At 42.8% G+C, this 16,350-nt stretch overlaps 1 protein-coding gene across 4 annotated transcripts in view; it reads left to right on the top strand.

The window, feature by feature from the left end:
- Nucleotides 1-16,350, top strand: part of SLC25A13 (solute carrier family 25 member 13) — a 110,107-nt gene that overhangs the window by 53,951 nt on the left and 39,806 nt on the right. For all 4 annotated transcript variants that reach the window (XM_077303648.1, XM_077303647.1, XM_077303650.1 and 1 more), the window contains 5 exons: nucleotides 438-577; nucleotides 7,960-8,106; nucleotides 13,824-13,962; nucleotides 14,758-14,851; nucleotides 15,030-15,114. In XM_077303648.1, coding sequence (XP_077159763.1) covers nucleotides 438-577; nucleotides 7,960-8,106; nucleotides 13,824-13,962; nucleotides 14,758-14,851; nucleotides 15,030-15,114 — 605 coding nt within the window. The remainder of the gene's footprint in view (nucleotides 1-437; nucleotides 578-7,959; nucleotides 8,107-13,823; nucleotides 13,963-14,757; nucleotides 14,852-15,029; nucleotides 15,115-16,350) is intronic.

The following is a 16,350-nucleotide window of genomic DNA, read 5'->3' as shown; positions in this document are numbered from 1 at the left end:
ACCAGATCCAGCCAGCCTAGGCTTTCCAGGTCAGGGCAACAAAACCCTAAACATCAAAGGCCCTAAGAGCAACCCCCACTGCAGTCTGGAAATCTGCAGTGATGTCTGCTGATTATTGTTACGCACATATTTGGGGAGAAACAGGCTGTGAAAGTGAAAAATCCATATCATGAAATAAGTGGGTCTGTGGGTGAACCTTAGCCCAATCTGTGGATAATGCGAATGTTATGTCTCTTTTCCAGCCATTAACACTGCTGGTCTAATGTGGCTGGATTCACCAAATCATCTGAACTGTGAGCTAGGACTAGGTTGCCAGTTTTTTATGTAAATAAAAAGGTTTGACTGTAGAATGCTCTTCTAGAACAAGTGATACCAATTTCTTGTTTATCTCTGCCTTCATAATGTTCTCTTCATCTCTTCCCCTCCTCCAACCCCAGAGGATGTTAAACAGGTTTTTGGCCAGACCACAATTCACCAGCAAATTCCCTTTAACTGGAATTCGGAATTTGTGCAGCTGCATTTTGGAAGAGATCGGAAAAGACGCCTGACATATGCAGAGTTCACCCAGTTTTTGCTGGTGAGTTTTGATAATAACTATTTTGTCTGACTAAACAGAGCAAAACAGATATAATTGTTTATCTTTAAAATAGCATTGTGCACTAATTTGTGTTTGTTAGATTGTTGTATTTCTACAGTCAGGCCTGTCAGATTGATTGGCTAGTAGTGAAGTTGCTGCAGAAGCAATAATTATGTTTAGCAATGAAAGCTGCACAAATATATAAATACATTTGAGAAGGATCCAGCCAATGTATTTTAAGTATGGTTCTGCATTCTGGCATCCCAGGTACTCAAAGGGTGTGGAATTTTAGTAGGCATCCAGTTCATCCATTGGATATTTGTAAAACAGTGTATGAAACAGTATTTTGAACTCTCATCAAATGAGATGCAAGCTAGAAAAACATGGTGAAATTTTAGAAATAACAGCATTAGGAAACCATTCCTTCTGCCACAAAAATCTTAAGCAACAAGTTCATCTATTAGAAATGATCGCAACTTATCAGCAGCTGTTGACAAGTGAGTATGGTCCAAAAACTCAAGAATACAATCCATGTAACATTTTTTTGTCACACACTCAATAAACAAAGATGTTATATGAAATTCCATCACATTTCATGATAGAAAAACAAGCATTAAAAGTATTAAATGCATTAGGTTCTTGGCTTTTTGGCATTTTACTTTTGAACCAACAGCTATCAACAGCTTGTATAGGGTTGTGTGTGGTGGCGTCCGAATTGGCCATTCCAGGCCAATTTGGACGCCGCCACACACAACCCTACAAAGTTCTCTACAAGGGAGTGTGGGACATTTTAGGAGCTTCGCAGAATGGGAAACTTTGTGGGTATGAAAGAAAAAGAACCCCAGATTCTTTTGCTGTGGAGGTTCTGCCCACCATCATATTTTAACCGCACCTCCTATATACTTTGATTTCATTCTCCATTTATAGCTGTAACATGATGTTTTGTATTTATTTAGTTCATCCTTGGATACAAATATGGAGTGCAGTCTATTTAAAAGTAAGACATTCTCAGTAGTACTGCTAAAATCTCCAAAGGCAGAGACACAAAACAGGATGAGTGCTTCTGTGGTGTTTCCATTGGATGTGCTTTAAGAGTGTTTACACAAGAGAGTTTTGACAAAGGATCATATTTCAGGACCAGGGAGTCAGTAATTTTGTTTACATGAGGATGTTAGTTCACAGTAGGACATGTTATCATTTTGATGAGCAATAATTAAGATAATACTACTAGGACAAGCGCTTCAAATTGACTTGGTGGAGTAGAGCCTAATTAACTCTTTGTCTGAAGAGGATGTTGGATGTCTGGTATAGTATAATCACATTCTCTTGTCTTAATAACCGTCATTTTATGCCAACTTTGGTTAACTTCACACCTAGCCCTTCTGGCTTCTTTGGAAACTTATGGAAATTTCATTGCATCCCAGGCTGTGACAAGGACTGGCTATTGCAGATTCACAACACCATTCTAGGATTACAGATCTCTCCCATTCAGCTGCTTAGCATCCAGGGCAGATAACTTCTTACTGACTGGTACTGCAGTTCACTAGAACTACCTTATGCAAAAGCATAATTCCAATGGGTAGATTATGCCACAGTTCAAAGCTCCTTGTTGCGTTCTCCAGAAGACTTTTCTAGAGCCGGTATCCTGTCATATTTACAGCATTGGGCTGGAAAAGCCTTGGCTCAAATCTCTCCCTGGCCATCAAGCTCACGAGATGGCATGCCTAACCTACATTACAGAGTTGGTAAGAAATAAAATGGAGGAGAGTAGAGAGAGCTACCTGCTGCCATGAGCTCCTTGGATGAAAGTGGAATAAAAATAGGAAAGGATTTTTCTCCCATGAAGAGTGGCTGAGTGGAATGGGGGCTTTATGGCCAACAAGTGAAGTTGCACTGCACACCCCAGAAACCAAGGGCTTATTTACAGTGTCTTACAGTCCTAGTGCTTGCTGGTTACTGTGAGGCATTAATGGGCTTATTCTACAATCTTGTTTGTTTGTTTGTTTATAGATTTCTATACTGCCGTTCTCCAACAGTCTTGCGGCGGTTTCCAACATCAGTAAATAAAATAAAACTCCTAAAACACCCCATAAAAACAATTACAAATTATCACAATTAGACAGATGGTGAATCAATCCTATAGGCGCCCTAACCCTCACTCCCCTCCTGTTCAGCCCAAGGGTCAGTTCTCTTATAGTAGGAGTGAGGGCCAGATCTAATCAACATGGAGGGGAGATCCTCGGATGTAAACATCCAGGTGCTGCCCTGGCCTCAACCACAAGCCTTGGAGGCAGAGCTCCGTCTTGCAGGCCCTGTGGAAAGCTGGCACCATGCAGCTCAAATGACTTGCTTTCACTGTGGGACAAGAGTGTCAGGGCCATGTTGAGCCATGGATGGATGGGCCTGAAATCAGAACTAGAGTGTCTCTTTTTGGATTCCCACCTGCCAAAGTCTGGAGGTGGGAAGTGAAGCTACAGCTGGAAGTGAAGCCAATGATGGCAGAAGGCTGGGAGCCAAATATTTACACCAGGTCTGGCTAGTGTGAGTCTCCTCACTGTCAGCCAGTCTTGGGATCTAATTATGGATGGCTGTTATTCCTTTTTGTCTCTGGAGAGGGCTTTGAGGTACAGTCCCTGATAGCTTGCTAGGTTAGATCCCAGCTTGAAGCCCTGAAGTTCAGACTCCGAGTCCCTGAAGCCAGAGGGAGATCAAGAATGGTGGCTACTTCTTTTAGCCCTCTTCAGGCTGTCCTTCGCTCTTGCAAAGCTGTAAATAAATGTAAATGTTAATAAATCAGAAACTGCTCAGGGCTTGCTGCCTTGGGATAACCAGTTTATACAATAAAACTTTTTCAAATGGCTGAGAATAGATACTGCTTTTGTATGGGTATTGCTATAATTCAATACTAGGGGCCAATACAGCTGGCACTAGATGGGGGGGGGGGTGGAAAAACTCTGTGGACTGCCTCTCCCTCCCCCCAGAACCTGGAAAGGCTGCAGGCAGCTGTTAGGGAACTCATAGGCAGGTGCAGCTCTCCTGCAGCAGGGATCTGCAGCCTCCAAGCCTCAGAGGGAAGTGGAAGGAGGAGGGGGTGGTCAGGAGTGGGGGATGGAAGGTGATTGGCTGGCCACTGGACAGACAGGCAAGCCGGTTGGAGGAGGAGGCACTCAGGGGTGGAACAGCCGCCCTGAGTGGGTATTAAGTGGCACTTAAGGTATGAGGCACGCTCCTCCTCCAAGCCTTTACCAGAAATATATTATGTGGAACAGATTGTTCTTCATAACAGGGCACTTGTATATGTATGCTGCTTCCAACGTAGCTGGACAGGCATCTTTTAAAGCCTCCACAGGCCAATTAAAAAAAAAACTTGCATAGGCGACACGTAGAACTCTGATTCCTGTGTGCCCAGACATGCAGTCCAAACAGAATAGCATTCTGATATCGAGCTGTTCTTGGCTTATTTCACAGTCTAGGGAAGATGACCACATTTTGAATCAGAAGGCTTCAGAGTTTCATTAGTCATTTTGTGCTACATCATGCTGTACACTGCTCTTAACTTATGTATGCTGTGTATGAGCTGCAGCTGATGCAAAAGGGGGAAAAAGCTCTGGCAAGAGTTCGGCAAAGCACATGGAAACAAGTTGCTCAGGGTGTACCCTCAGAGGAGTACTTTGTATTGAGCGTGTACATACGTTAGCTGTTCATGGTACTCTCTTGTCTCAAGCTGCCAATGATGAGCCCCAGACCACCTGAGTTGAGATGTTGGTTGGTTGGTTGGTTCATTCAAAAGACAAAAAACAATTAGACCCTACCCTTAGACTGGTTCACCATATGCACAAGAATGCTCACAAAGAAACTATAAACATAAAAGGCCAAAACATTAGCCCACAACAACTGTACTGTAATACAGAATACAGAATCCTTCAGTTAGCATAAGAAATCATTTCCATACCTAGACAAGTCCTTTCAAGTAGGTCAGCCTGACAAGTCTTCTGGCAGGCTGGTCAGGGCCGGGGCACAGATTTCCAAAATCTCAGGAAGCCTGTTGCAGAGAGCAGGAACGGTGATAGATAAATCACTGGTATATACTGACCGCCATGAAGGGACTGGGAGGAGGATCTACTGACATTTGAGCCAACTCAGGCTCAGAAGCTAAGCGGGCTCAGCCCTGATTGGTACCTGCATGGGAGACCTCCAAGGAATACCAGGGCCGTGCCTCAGAGGCAGGCAGGGGCAAACCACCTCTGAACACCTCTTGCCATGAAAACCCAATGAGCCTGCTGTGAGGATGGCACCAAAAGAGGCATTTCAAGGTAGATTTTCCAGCCCTTACTGGCACATTCCTTCCAGAACTTGGTTCTTCTGAACATAGTGGAATTCAGAGCTATCCCAGTACTGTTTCCCCCCTCTGTTTATGGAATTCAAGAGGTAGGCTTGTGAGACCAGATCATTTTCACTTACAGAAAGGAAGAAATAGCCTGGGGTTGTGGAGAATGTTTCAAAAGCTGAGGTTGAATCAGAAAGCGGTTATATCCCCTCTCAGCTAGGTGTAAAAATTCCTGTTCCAGAGGGTCTCTATTGCCAGAATGGGTCTATGCAGAATGAAAGAACAGGTTATTGGCCAGCAGGTTCTTGACTCCTGGTGGCTCTCATTAAGTCCTATGGGGTCATGTCCTGCAGTATCTGAGGCAGCCCTGCTTTATCCAGCAGGGATCTCATGAAGAGGCTCAGTTCACAGCTCACAGACATGAACAATGCTGAACTCTAGGAACAGGCCCTTCTGCAAACAGCAAAGGCATTTTTCTAGTGGCAAAACACCCACAGTGCACCTGCAGGCTGGCTTGAAGGGTGAGCTCTTTAGAGCTGTATACACTCTCAGCCAGGCCCCATAGATCTGGAATTCCAGGCAGGCAAGAGTTAGGAACATCTTTTCAGCATGTATTCTCAGCATAGGTGATCCCCCCCCCTTCCGACTGCCCTCAATCTGTCATTCAGTGTTGCTGTTCTCATCTTTAAAGAATCTTTCTTTGAATTAAGATAGCGCTGGCATTTAACCCTCTTCTTTTGATGCTCTCTGTGTACTCGTGCCAGTCACCTTGTTCTAGCGTCTGGACCTTGGACCTTACAGCAGCAGGAGATCACAGTGCACACACAGTTGCCCCAGTGTGTGTGAATGCTTTCTATATTCCTCTTAATTTGTACCAGATGGAACACTAGGATGTCCTTTAAATATTATCTCACAAAACACTGCTCCATTTGCTGTGCGAGGTTTGTGCGTGTGTGTGTGTTTTAAGTAGCTTGTATAACTTGTTGCCTCTCAAGTGTGTTTGTTCTGCTACTTTTTTATAGCTGTTCTAGGAATAATTTTCATAATTGTAAGATGTATGCAATAGGAGAAGCTACCGGGGAAAGATGTAGGTTTTGCAGGTGTAGAACTGCAGACAAAAATGTAGAAATGTAGAAAGATGTAGAACTGCAGACAAAAATCATATTCCTCTGATCTTCGCCTTTGTGTGGGCTTTTTGTAACTTCCCCAGATCTTTCTCCATTTGGTTCTTGTGTCAGTCCATGAATTGTGTCAGCAAGGGATTCTGAGATCCAGGTTCACACAGCTTCTGTGGGAAGGCGAAGGAACCGATGGGCTCAAGAGAGGCTTCTTGTTGCTGTTCAAAAGACGGCCTTGTTGTTGTTACTACTACTACTACAATTTATTTCCCACCACTCCTGATATGGGCTCGTGGTGGGTTACAAGTTACCACATGCTAGCCTAACCTACCTTACAGGGTTGTTGTGATAGTAAAACAGGACAACCACCTTGATGTATGGAACAAACCCATAAATATAGATTAAAAAGCTAATTTTGATGTGACCGATGAAGGCAGGTCCAAGCACAAGCGAGCATTTTTGTTGCTACAAACTGCCCTTTAGACAATTTGTACCCCTACAAGCCTTTCTCCAAGAGAAAGGACCCTGCTATGGTAAATGGAGCTGAAGTAAGAGATGGTCTCAAAGCTCAAAATCTCTGGTTTAAGTTTAACATCAGTTTTTCACATTATGTTTTACATGTGCTCGTTTTATGGCTTTATTGACTTCAAATGTAAGGGAGCTTTTTATTCCACTCTGGTATGCCGGTTGATGAGGTAATAATCCATGCCAGTGGGACCTCACAGTATGCCGCGGGTGAGGAGGACTGGCCTGCCTAGAACGACTGTTGACCAACTGGAAATATCAGAGGTCCCTCAACATAATCTCTGCATACCTGGAAAAAGAAATGATATTATGAGCTGTAAGAGGAAAGTAGAAGGATGGGGGGAAGGGGTTAAAGTCAAGTCGGGAAATCCTTTCATTAAAGTGCTGGTGCCAGAGATCCTGTTATCAACTGCAAATTAATTTTGTATAAACACTTATTGTGGCTTTTAGGAATTCAGACTCCCAGCTTCAAGGAATGAGGCTGTTTTTACTGTTATGTTGAAGGATTATGCCGCCTCTAATCCAAAGGAAAGTTTGGTGGGCCTTTTGTTTTGCATTGGGAAGCAACTGGAGTTGTTTTTTTCTTACTGAATGCTTTAACCCACACTTTGCTGGATCTGTAGGCCTTGTATTATACGCTTACTGACCACTTTTTAGCTGCATAAGTGCTTTTCTAGTAGGCAGTTCTAATGTCGCTTCTTTAAAAAAAAATTGTATGGCCCCGATCCAGCCAAATTAAAATGAAGACCTAATAATTTCAGGGAGAACATTTAAATAAGTGTTTAGTTTTTGTAAGTCAGAGCTTTGAATCTGAAAATAATTCAAAACTTTAGCAGATCATACTCTAATCTAGAATTTTTTGACAGAGGTTTTGCTAATTCTTTTAGTAATTAGTTGTTTAGTACATTCGAGTGGTGCCTTTTTCTGTAAAATGGACATATTTGTTCCCTTAATGATGTTGAAATCTCCTGCTTAATATATGCAAGTAGCTTTGGAAATGCATCGTTGAGCTGTATGTGTGAATTGCAAGATTTGTAGAATTTAATTGACAACATTTATTTATTTTTACTTATTTTTCAACTTGTTTTCCACCACTCTCAGCAATGCTGGCTCACGGCAGGTTACAGATTGAAGTCCCACAATTGTTAACGTACATTTTTGGTCTTTTGTCTACTGTTTAGAAGTAATTACATATTACATAATGTACACAATACATTCACTTAGTTATTGAGGCATCCCAGAGCTTGAGGGAGCTTTGGAAATCTTTATTTGGAAGATTCCAAAGATTATTTGGAAGATCTACAGTAGGCTTTGCAGAACTTTCACAGAACTCTGAATCAGGCTTGCTATGTGCTATGTATGGCAGGATGAGCTGTGCACCTTATTTTAATCATTCCTTCTTCCATTTTCAGGAAATTCAGTTGGAACATGCAAAACAAGCATTTGTACAACGAGATAATGCTCAAGCTGGAAGAGTCACGGCTATTGATTTCAGAGACATTATGGTCACCATCCGGCCACACATGTTGACACCTTTTGTTGAAGAATGTCTAGTAGCTGTAAGTTGTTCGTTCTTTATGGTTCTGTGTTGAGGCCATCCTCAATATTGTGATAGCACTGAGATAAGGTCACACAGAAGCTGGCTGCATGTGACAACCCCACTCATTCACTGAGTGTTTGGGGAGGGAGTGTGGAGGGCCAGCACATGGTATGACTGCACAAGGAAGCGGCTGTGGAAACTCTCCCTCCTCCCAATGAGCAATCCTGGCTTTGGGTGGGGATGGAGCTTACACAACCACTTCCTCCGAACAGTTGCCCCTGCAGATGACCGGGGACTCATGCAGAGTAGGAAGTGGGGCCAGCATGCCTACTCCGGGCCTTCCTCCCCATGCGTGGAGTGAATGAATGGGGTTGTAATGCTCATTCATCTAAACTTTTACCCAGAATTAAACTTTGTTGGTCTTAAAGGTGCCACTGGACTCAAAACTTTTTCATAAATGCAGAAGTAATGTTTCTGTTTTTGTGTTTTGTTTTTTTGCTAGTACCTGTAATCCAGGTGTTGGATGCAAGAGAAAAGCTATACTTGTCCATTTAGACAAGGCATTGCTCTTCAGATACATCGGGAAATTATCTTCTCAGGCTCTGAATAGTAGCCAGTGACCTTGAGCTGCATCAGATGACCTGTTGCACTATCAGGGTAATTTTTTTCATGTTGCTTCAACAAGCTACTATTCCCTTTTAGGGCAGTTATGCATGGAAAGTCTTGTTTTCCATAAAGCTAACAGTCTGCCTAAACGGAAGCTGGCAAAGACCCACTTTGGAAGTGGAGAGTGGGCTGAAGGCATATACTTGCTTTGCATGTTTTTACCTAATTTAACCCACTATGTGCATGGTTCCATAGAAGGAAGATGGCAAGTCTCTAGCTCTAGCATAGATGTGCAAGTTGTTTATGTTTGACACTTGCATTTTAAAAAATAATCCAACATTTTCTGGCATGTTGTTTGTTTTCACAAATCTGCTGCTAGTTTATCAGTTTCACAGCAAGCTTCAGAAAGGGTCCCGGAGGACCAATATCTTTGCTTTTGTAATTTCCCTCTGTTTCCATTGGCTGCCCCCCCCCAAAAAAAACCCTAACTTTTCTGGAATTCAGTACTGGAAAAGCAATATCAATCCCTTTATATGTTATACCATTTTTACACCTATGGTTTAATATAAACATAAGAATCTGAATGCCTAAATTCGATTTCATTTTGTTTTATCTTAATTTTTGATCTTAATTGTTTAAGTGCATTTCTGCATTTTAAAAAAGAAGTACCTGCTCTGTAGGTTTTACAGTGCTTGTGCTCAATCCCTAGGCACCACTATGACCCATGACTCCCTCACATTCGTGGAACCTTTTATTTCCAAATGGCTAGATCTTTGTCAGTTTCATATGTAATTATGATGGCAAATTTCCAGGTTACTGGTGTGTAGCTGTATGAAATAGACAGATAGATGTATGTATGTCAATCTATGGCATGCATCTGAGAAATTGAGTATAACTATCACCCTTGTCAGTGCATACACACTAAAAGAAAAAGGATAATTACTCCGTCCTCCATCAGTTCCAGACCTCGGGCTAGGGGGTGGGAAATACTGGTCCAGGAGGCTTTATCCTTTGGGGCAGTGGTCCCCAAACTTTTTATTACCGGGGACCACTCAACGCCGGGGACCACTCAACGCCTTTTACAGAGGCCCGGTGGGGGGGGGGGTAGTTTACTCCTCGACTCTCAACCACTGCCCTAGCACTCTCTGATCACTATGGTAATGTTTAAACATCCCTTCCAAATAAGATACAGACACACCACAACAATGAACATAAGGAACATTTTATTTTCATGGAAATTTTAACTCATGACAATGACAAATCAATGGGAACCCTGAGCTTGTTTCTCTGCAACGAGATAGTCCCGTCTGTGAGTGATGGGAGACCATGACACCCAAAGTGTGTTGTAAAGGGCCGGGGGGGGGGATAAAGTAAGGGGCCGGGGGGGGGAGAGAAGGTGTCCTTCGGGGCCCACCTCCAATTAGTCGAAGGACCACATGTGGCCCGCGGCCCACAGGTTGGGGATCGCTACTTTGGGGTACTCCCAGTGCCAAAGATCTCAGGAATTGGGTGTGCTGACTTGGTGTAGTGCTCAGTCGAGTGCTTGGCTATCTGACTGGTGTACTGTCTGCCTAATGCACCAGCAGATACCCTATTAAGTCTATTGGAGGTGGTGGCAAACTGGGTGTTTCAGTACCCCAGGATTCTTATGAGATGGACTTCTATACAACCTCCACTGAAGAAGAAGAGTTGGTTCTTATATGCCGCTTTTCTCTACCTGAAGGAGGTTCAAATCGGCTTACAGTCGCCTTCCCTTTCCTCTCCCCACAACAGGCACCCTGTGAGGTGGGTGAGGCTGAGAGAGCCCTGATATGATTGCTGGGTTATGTGGGGGAGTGCAGAATTGAACCCGGCTCGCCAGATTAGAAGTCCGCACTCCTAACCACTACAGCAAACTGGCTCTCCACTGTGTCTGCAAGCTCCTGCCTGGGTCAATTGTTTAGGGTAATTTGTTTCCTTGCTCAAATGATAATTAATTGGCATTAAACTGTGAGGCCATTGTGAGCCAATTTGTGGACAAAATCTTTTCTCTCCACCATGACCGTCCCCCAAGCGTTAATACAATACGAGAACCAGAGGCCCCTTGGTTGTCCTTGGGACACTGTTTGGAAAACTTCAAGGAGCTTTCTCAAACTAATGTGGAGAGATTCTTAACTTCAGTGAGGCCGGCCATGTCCCTTATGGCTCCTTAAAACAGGTGATGAGAGGATTGGGAGGCCTCTCTGAAATATAATACATGTCCCTATCTTCAGGGACATTCCTGGGCAGTTTGAAGGAGGCCATAGTCCAGCCCTTACTTGAAGAAACCATCTTTGGACCCGCAGAATCTGGCCAACTACTGCCCTGTGTCACATCTAGCATTTCTGGGGAAGATAGTTGAACAAGCAGGTTTTGTCCAGCTAAAAGCATATCTAGATGAAGTATTGGTTCTGGACCCATTCCAGTCCAGTTTCCAACCTGTCCACAGCTCTGGTTGCTCTGACAGACGGCCTCCGAAGACAGCTGGACTGAGGCGGGCTGGTGCTGCTAATCCTTTTAGATCTCATGGCAGTGTGATTATCCTCTGTAAGCTCATCAATGCAATCCTAAATGGAGCTGCACCCTTCTAAGCCCATTGACACAAATTTAGAAGGGTGTCATTCTGCCTAGGAGTGGAGTTCAAATTAGGATCTGTATTGTGCAAGTTTCACCTGTGGGAGCTGAATAAATTAAGTGAGGGTAACATTTACAAACTTAACCTGTGTATTTCTCAGCCATGAACTTCAGTTTCTTTGGTACCTAATTTCAGTTTGTTTAATATTTCTTATTTTCTTTTCTCACAGAGATCAGGTTCTGAGTCCCATTCTGTAAGGGCTATTGTTAAGTCAAATGCATCCCTGTGTTAACTTCAATAGTCTCGCACCGCTTAGGACTAGTAGCATAGCAACCACTTTCTAAAACACCTGCAGCACAGATTATCCGTCCTTCGATTTTTCTTGACTCCTGTGTTCCCAAATATGAACTCGATAGAAAATTGCTTTGCTTTCACTGCTGTTAATCAGCATATGGGATAGCAATATTACCAAACACTGAGCTCTGTGCCTTGCGAGCCTGACGTTGATGACGTTCTCAATAATCTAAGGCATCAAAGGAAAAATAACAGTCCTCTTTTGTTCTTTGGTTTTGTCGGGATAGTAGCAAAGGTCAGGTTCCCTTGCTGCTTCTCTGCCATGCTTTCTTTATGTATCATCCGTTATGTATTATAACATTTATACATTACAGTAATAAAACATCCTCAGCGAAAGCAAAAGATAAAATGACAAGCCCCAGATCCATTTCTCCCCTCCCTTAAAAGGTATTTGGTATTCAGGACTCCTCAAAAGCCCTGGCAAACAGGCTGGCCTAGCAGCACTGCCTAAAGATCGCCAGGAGAAGTATTCTTGTAATCTCTTTGGGGAGCCCAATTCACATAACTAGACAACCATGGAAAAGGGCCAGACTCTGGTTGATGTCAGAGGGGCCACTATGAGTGGCAAGACAGGCAACAGATGTCATTGTATTTGACACATAGAAGGAGATGGTCCTTCAAATATGTGGGTTGTAGGTCCCAAAGGGCTGTAAAGGACCTTGAACTGGATCAGGAAACAGACTGGTAGCCAGTGAAGCTGTTTCAAAATGGATTCAAGTGGGTAGCCGTGTTGGTCTGAAGTAGCACAACAAAACTTGAGTCCATTAGCGCCTTTAAGACCAACAAAGAGTTATTCAAGGTGTGAGCTTTTGAATGAATGCTCTCTTCCTCAGACAAAATGTAACAAAGATAATGAGAGTACAGATATATAAAAAAGGTAAATTAGTGGCCAATTATCATATGGCATAATTTGGATACTATGATACAGTTTACTAATTTGCCACTAATTCACCTTTTCTGTATATCTGTACTCTCATGATCCTTGTTCCGTTTTGTCTGAGGAAGTGTGCCTGCACATGAAAGCTCACACCTTGAATAAATATTTGTAGGTCTTAAAGCTGCTATTGGACTCAATTTTTGTTGTCTCGAAATGAGTGACATACATTCCTGGGAACTAGCCCCTGACAGCAGTTGAGCTGACACATTCTGGAGCAGTTGTAGTTTCTGAGTTGTATCTTCAAGAGCAGTCCCACATAGAATGGGTTGCAGTAATCTAGCTGTAAGGTTATAGAAGCATAGTTCAGCATGGCCGGATCAGCTGAGCCCAAGTAATGAGAAAACTGGCTAATCAGAGGCAGCTGATCGAAGGTGCTTCTGGCTGCCATGCTAGCCTGTTAGTTTGTGCTTCCCTCTCTCAGTGCATGGAGACACAAAGGGACATTGTCATTGAACAAACTGGGAGTTTTCTGTATTCAGAAGCCATTGCAAATCATGATTAATAAGACAAATGCAAACCTTGGTTTGAGTCCTGATTTAGCACTCCTGTCTCCAAACATACCATATCACAAAGTCAATCAAACCATGGTATATACGTTTTATTTTAATAAAGCTTTTATTTGAAACAACATTCTTGATGTATTTTGAAGATGATCAAAACTTTTATCTCAGTGAACTGATCATAAAAGTAAACTCTGAGTGGCTGTGAGAGGGTTTTACTGCTGGCTGTAGGTAATGTAATGTTTTTTTTTTCTAGACTTAAATAATAAAGTAGCCCCCTTTTCTGTGCTGTGATTTGATTTTTGTTGATTTCCCCCCTCCAAGACATTAATATACTTCACGTTTTTAAGCCTTTGAGATTTGCTCATTAGAAGAAGTAAAGCAACTTATAAAACATTTTCCAACTGAAGCAGCATTGAAATTTGAACTCTGTAAATTACCACTGGCCATGTTGTTATAATCCTGCATATGTGTTTGTTTAGGTTTCACTAGATGGGGGAAGCAGCTTGCAACGCTGGTCATGATTAACTTCAGTAACTTAAGAATCTATTATAGGCTTTTTTGTTTTGCATTTTAAAAAACCCACGCTAGTTCCATTGCTGTCTTTAGAAAACAAAAAAAACTAACCGTCTTCCCAAAGTCTTCCCCTGCTCAGATATTTTGTTCAAATGCCCTAATGTTGCAAGAAACCTATCTAAGGTCTTCTCTTTCTCTTCCTGCATTTCCCATTTCGTTCTCTGTTTTAGGTTGCTGGAGGTACCACTTCTCATCAAGTCAGCTTTTCCTATTTTAATGGATTTAATGCCCTTCTTAATAACATGGAACTCATTAGAAAAATCTATAGCACACTGGCTGGGAATAGAAAATATGTGGAAGTCACTAAAGGTTAGTTGAAATGTTGGAAGCTGTTTCTAGAAAGTTTCTGTTTCCTTTCCTTCTTTTTTGACTAATCAAGGTTGGCCTCAGAAAATAGACCCTCCAGGCATATTGAGGGGACTGTATTGTTTTCCTGCCTTTTTTTGTTGTTTCTCTGCTCAGTTTTTGGGAAGCTTTTGCTTTGTTTTTAATTTCAGTGAAGGGACCTAAAGGCAGGCTTGAATCGGCAGTGAATGTAAAGATGTTAAAAATTTTCAAAGACTTCCTAGGATTTATGCCAAATTGGCAGCCTAAAGTGACCTTCAAGGGTAGACAAAAACAATTCCATCAACTTATATTGGTATTGCAGTAAGCTGATCTACAAGCTTGCAACAAGCTGTTATCTGCCCTATCTAACCGCTTTTGTAGAGAACTCCCTTTGCTGTGCCAGCCCTCCATTAATGTATCCTACTGGGACGCACTTGCAAGAAAAGTTTCACTTCTCTTGTCTCCTTTTTTCCCCCACTCTGACCCACAACTGATTGATACCGTATGTCAAATATCGTCAGTCATAGTGTTAGAACTCAGCTGTAGAGTCAGACTTGCTTCACCTATTTGCATGGAAGATACAGTATTTGAAACAAACACACTGGGAAGAATATTGTCTAGGCAATATTGTGCCCTCCTGCTTACCGTATTGGTTTAATACTAAATTTTAGTGAATTGGGGACCAATGTGGATATTTTACAGCATTGTTTGATTTGGGTTTTTTTTTTCATTTTTTCCTCTATCCTTCTCTCCCCCCGCCCCCATTTTCTGTTGCAGAGGAGTTTGTTCTTGCAGCTCAGAAATTTGGCCAGGTGACGCCCATGGAAGTTGACATCTTGTTCCAATTAGCGGATTTATATGAGCCACGGGGGTAGGTTGAAAATTAGTCTTTCTTTGCGGTAGAAAACAACAACAACAACAACAACAACAAACAAGCGGTGTGGGGGCCCAAAACAGACTCTAGTGTATTGCCCACCGAGGCAGGTAACTCTGGTTTCTCCCCCATCTTTTTAACACCAATTTCTGTTTCTGATGTCTTCTCTCCCCAGGCGCCTGAGTTTAGCCGATATTGAAATAATTGCTCCTCTGGAAGAGGGAACGTTGCCCTACAATCTGGCCGAGGCTCAGAGACAGGTGAGGAGGCGGTCAGGATGGCCGGGTGATGGAGAATAATGATGCTTTTGGTGTCCCTCCAGTAGCAAGTAGTAGCCTGCTCTGTCCTCCCATCACTGCAGTATAACATTGCACCTAATTCCTTTGCCACTTTCAATATAAAAAATGTAACTAAATAAAAGTTTTATCTTTATTTAACTAAGGGGGGGGGGAGAGACTGCTTTTTTGTATTCTCCCTCTATTTTAAAGCAAGCTTGATTTTATTCTAACAGTAAATGAACAAGCAAACAAAAGGAAAACTGCTATTTTAACAAGTTGTTGGTGGGTAGCAGGATGGCGCTCCCTTACTGAAGAATTCCAACCCTCCCTAATCCTGCCTTGCAGTGCTTTGAATGAGGGAAATCACACTTCTTTCTTGTTGCTGTAAATGTTGGGATTTGGCACCAAGTCTGCAAAGCAGACTGTTTGGAAGGCAGGGGCGGGGGGGGGGGGGGAGTTGTACATTAAAGGGCTAAACTTCTATTCCATTCTAGGCTTCAGAAAAGTGTTGAAGTGGAACGATGGTTCTGGTTAGTCTGTCACAATCGTTTCAGATCTTTAAAAGGCCCCTTTTTGTTTTGCTCTTATATCTTGGTATGGTTTCATGGAAAATGATCTATTGTTGCATGGAGCAAAAGATAAGAGAGAAAAAACTTGGCCAGTTTTTCAACCCCCTTTTTTTTCTCTCTCTGGATCTCTTTCATGTATCAAAAACTGACACAGACCTGGGTGTAGCTCTGTTTTTCTAAAAGTATCACTTAAGTCAAACCAAGTTCTGTATGTTGAGAGCTAGAGGGCTCTCCCTCGCCCCCTCCCCTGCACTCTGGGTCTGTGCAGAGACGCCAGTTTGACCACAATGAGTTGATGCAGGCTACATTTTTGGGTCTAGTAGGCCTTGAGCCAGGCCCTTCTCACTTGGCTGCCTTCTCCCGCCCAATATCACCCTACAGGGTTTTTTAGCCTTGCCTAAGAAGCAAGTCTGCTAGGTTTTGGGAGCGAGCTAATATGAATATATCCTATCTCAGAGATTACAGGAAGAGGTAAACGGTAAGGACCCATGCACATAGTGAACGCAGACTGCTGCAAAGCATCTTGCTTGTGGTGGCTTCTCCTTGCAGCAGCACCATCTTGGCACATGACTCTCCGTGCAACGTGGCCAATCCTTGTGTCACACCAAGCTACACTGTTAAGGATGCCGTGTGGGGAGACGTCTCTGTG

The sequence above is a fragment of the Paroedura picta genome, chromosome 11 (genome assembly GCF_049243985.1).
Source record: "Paroedura picta isolate Pp20150507F chromosome 11, Ppicta_v3.0, whole genome shotgun sequence".
Classification (NCBI taxonomy): Eukaryota; Metazoa; Chordata; class Lepidosauria; order Squamata; family Gekkonidae; genus Paroedura; species Paroedura picta.
Note: the sequence above shows the minus strand (reverse complement) of the source record. Positions and strands in the feature narration are given on the sequence as shown.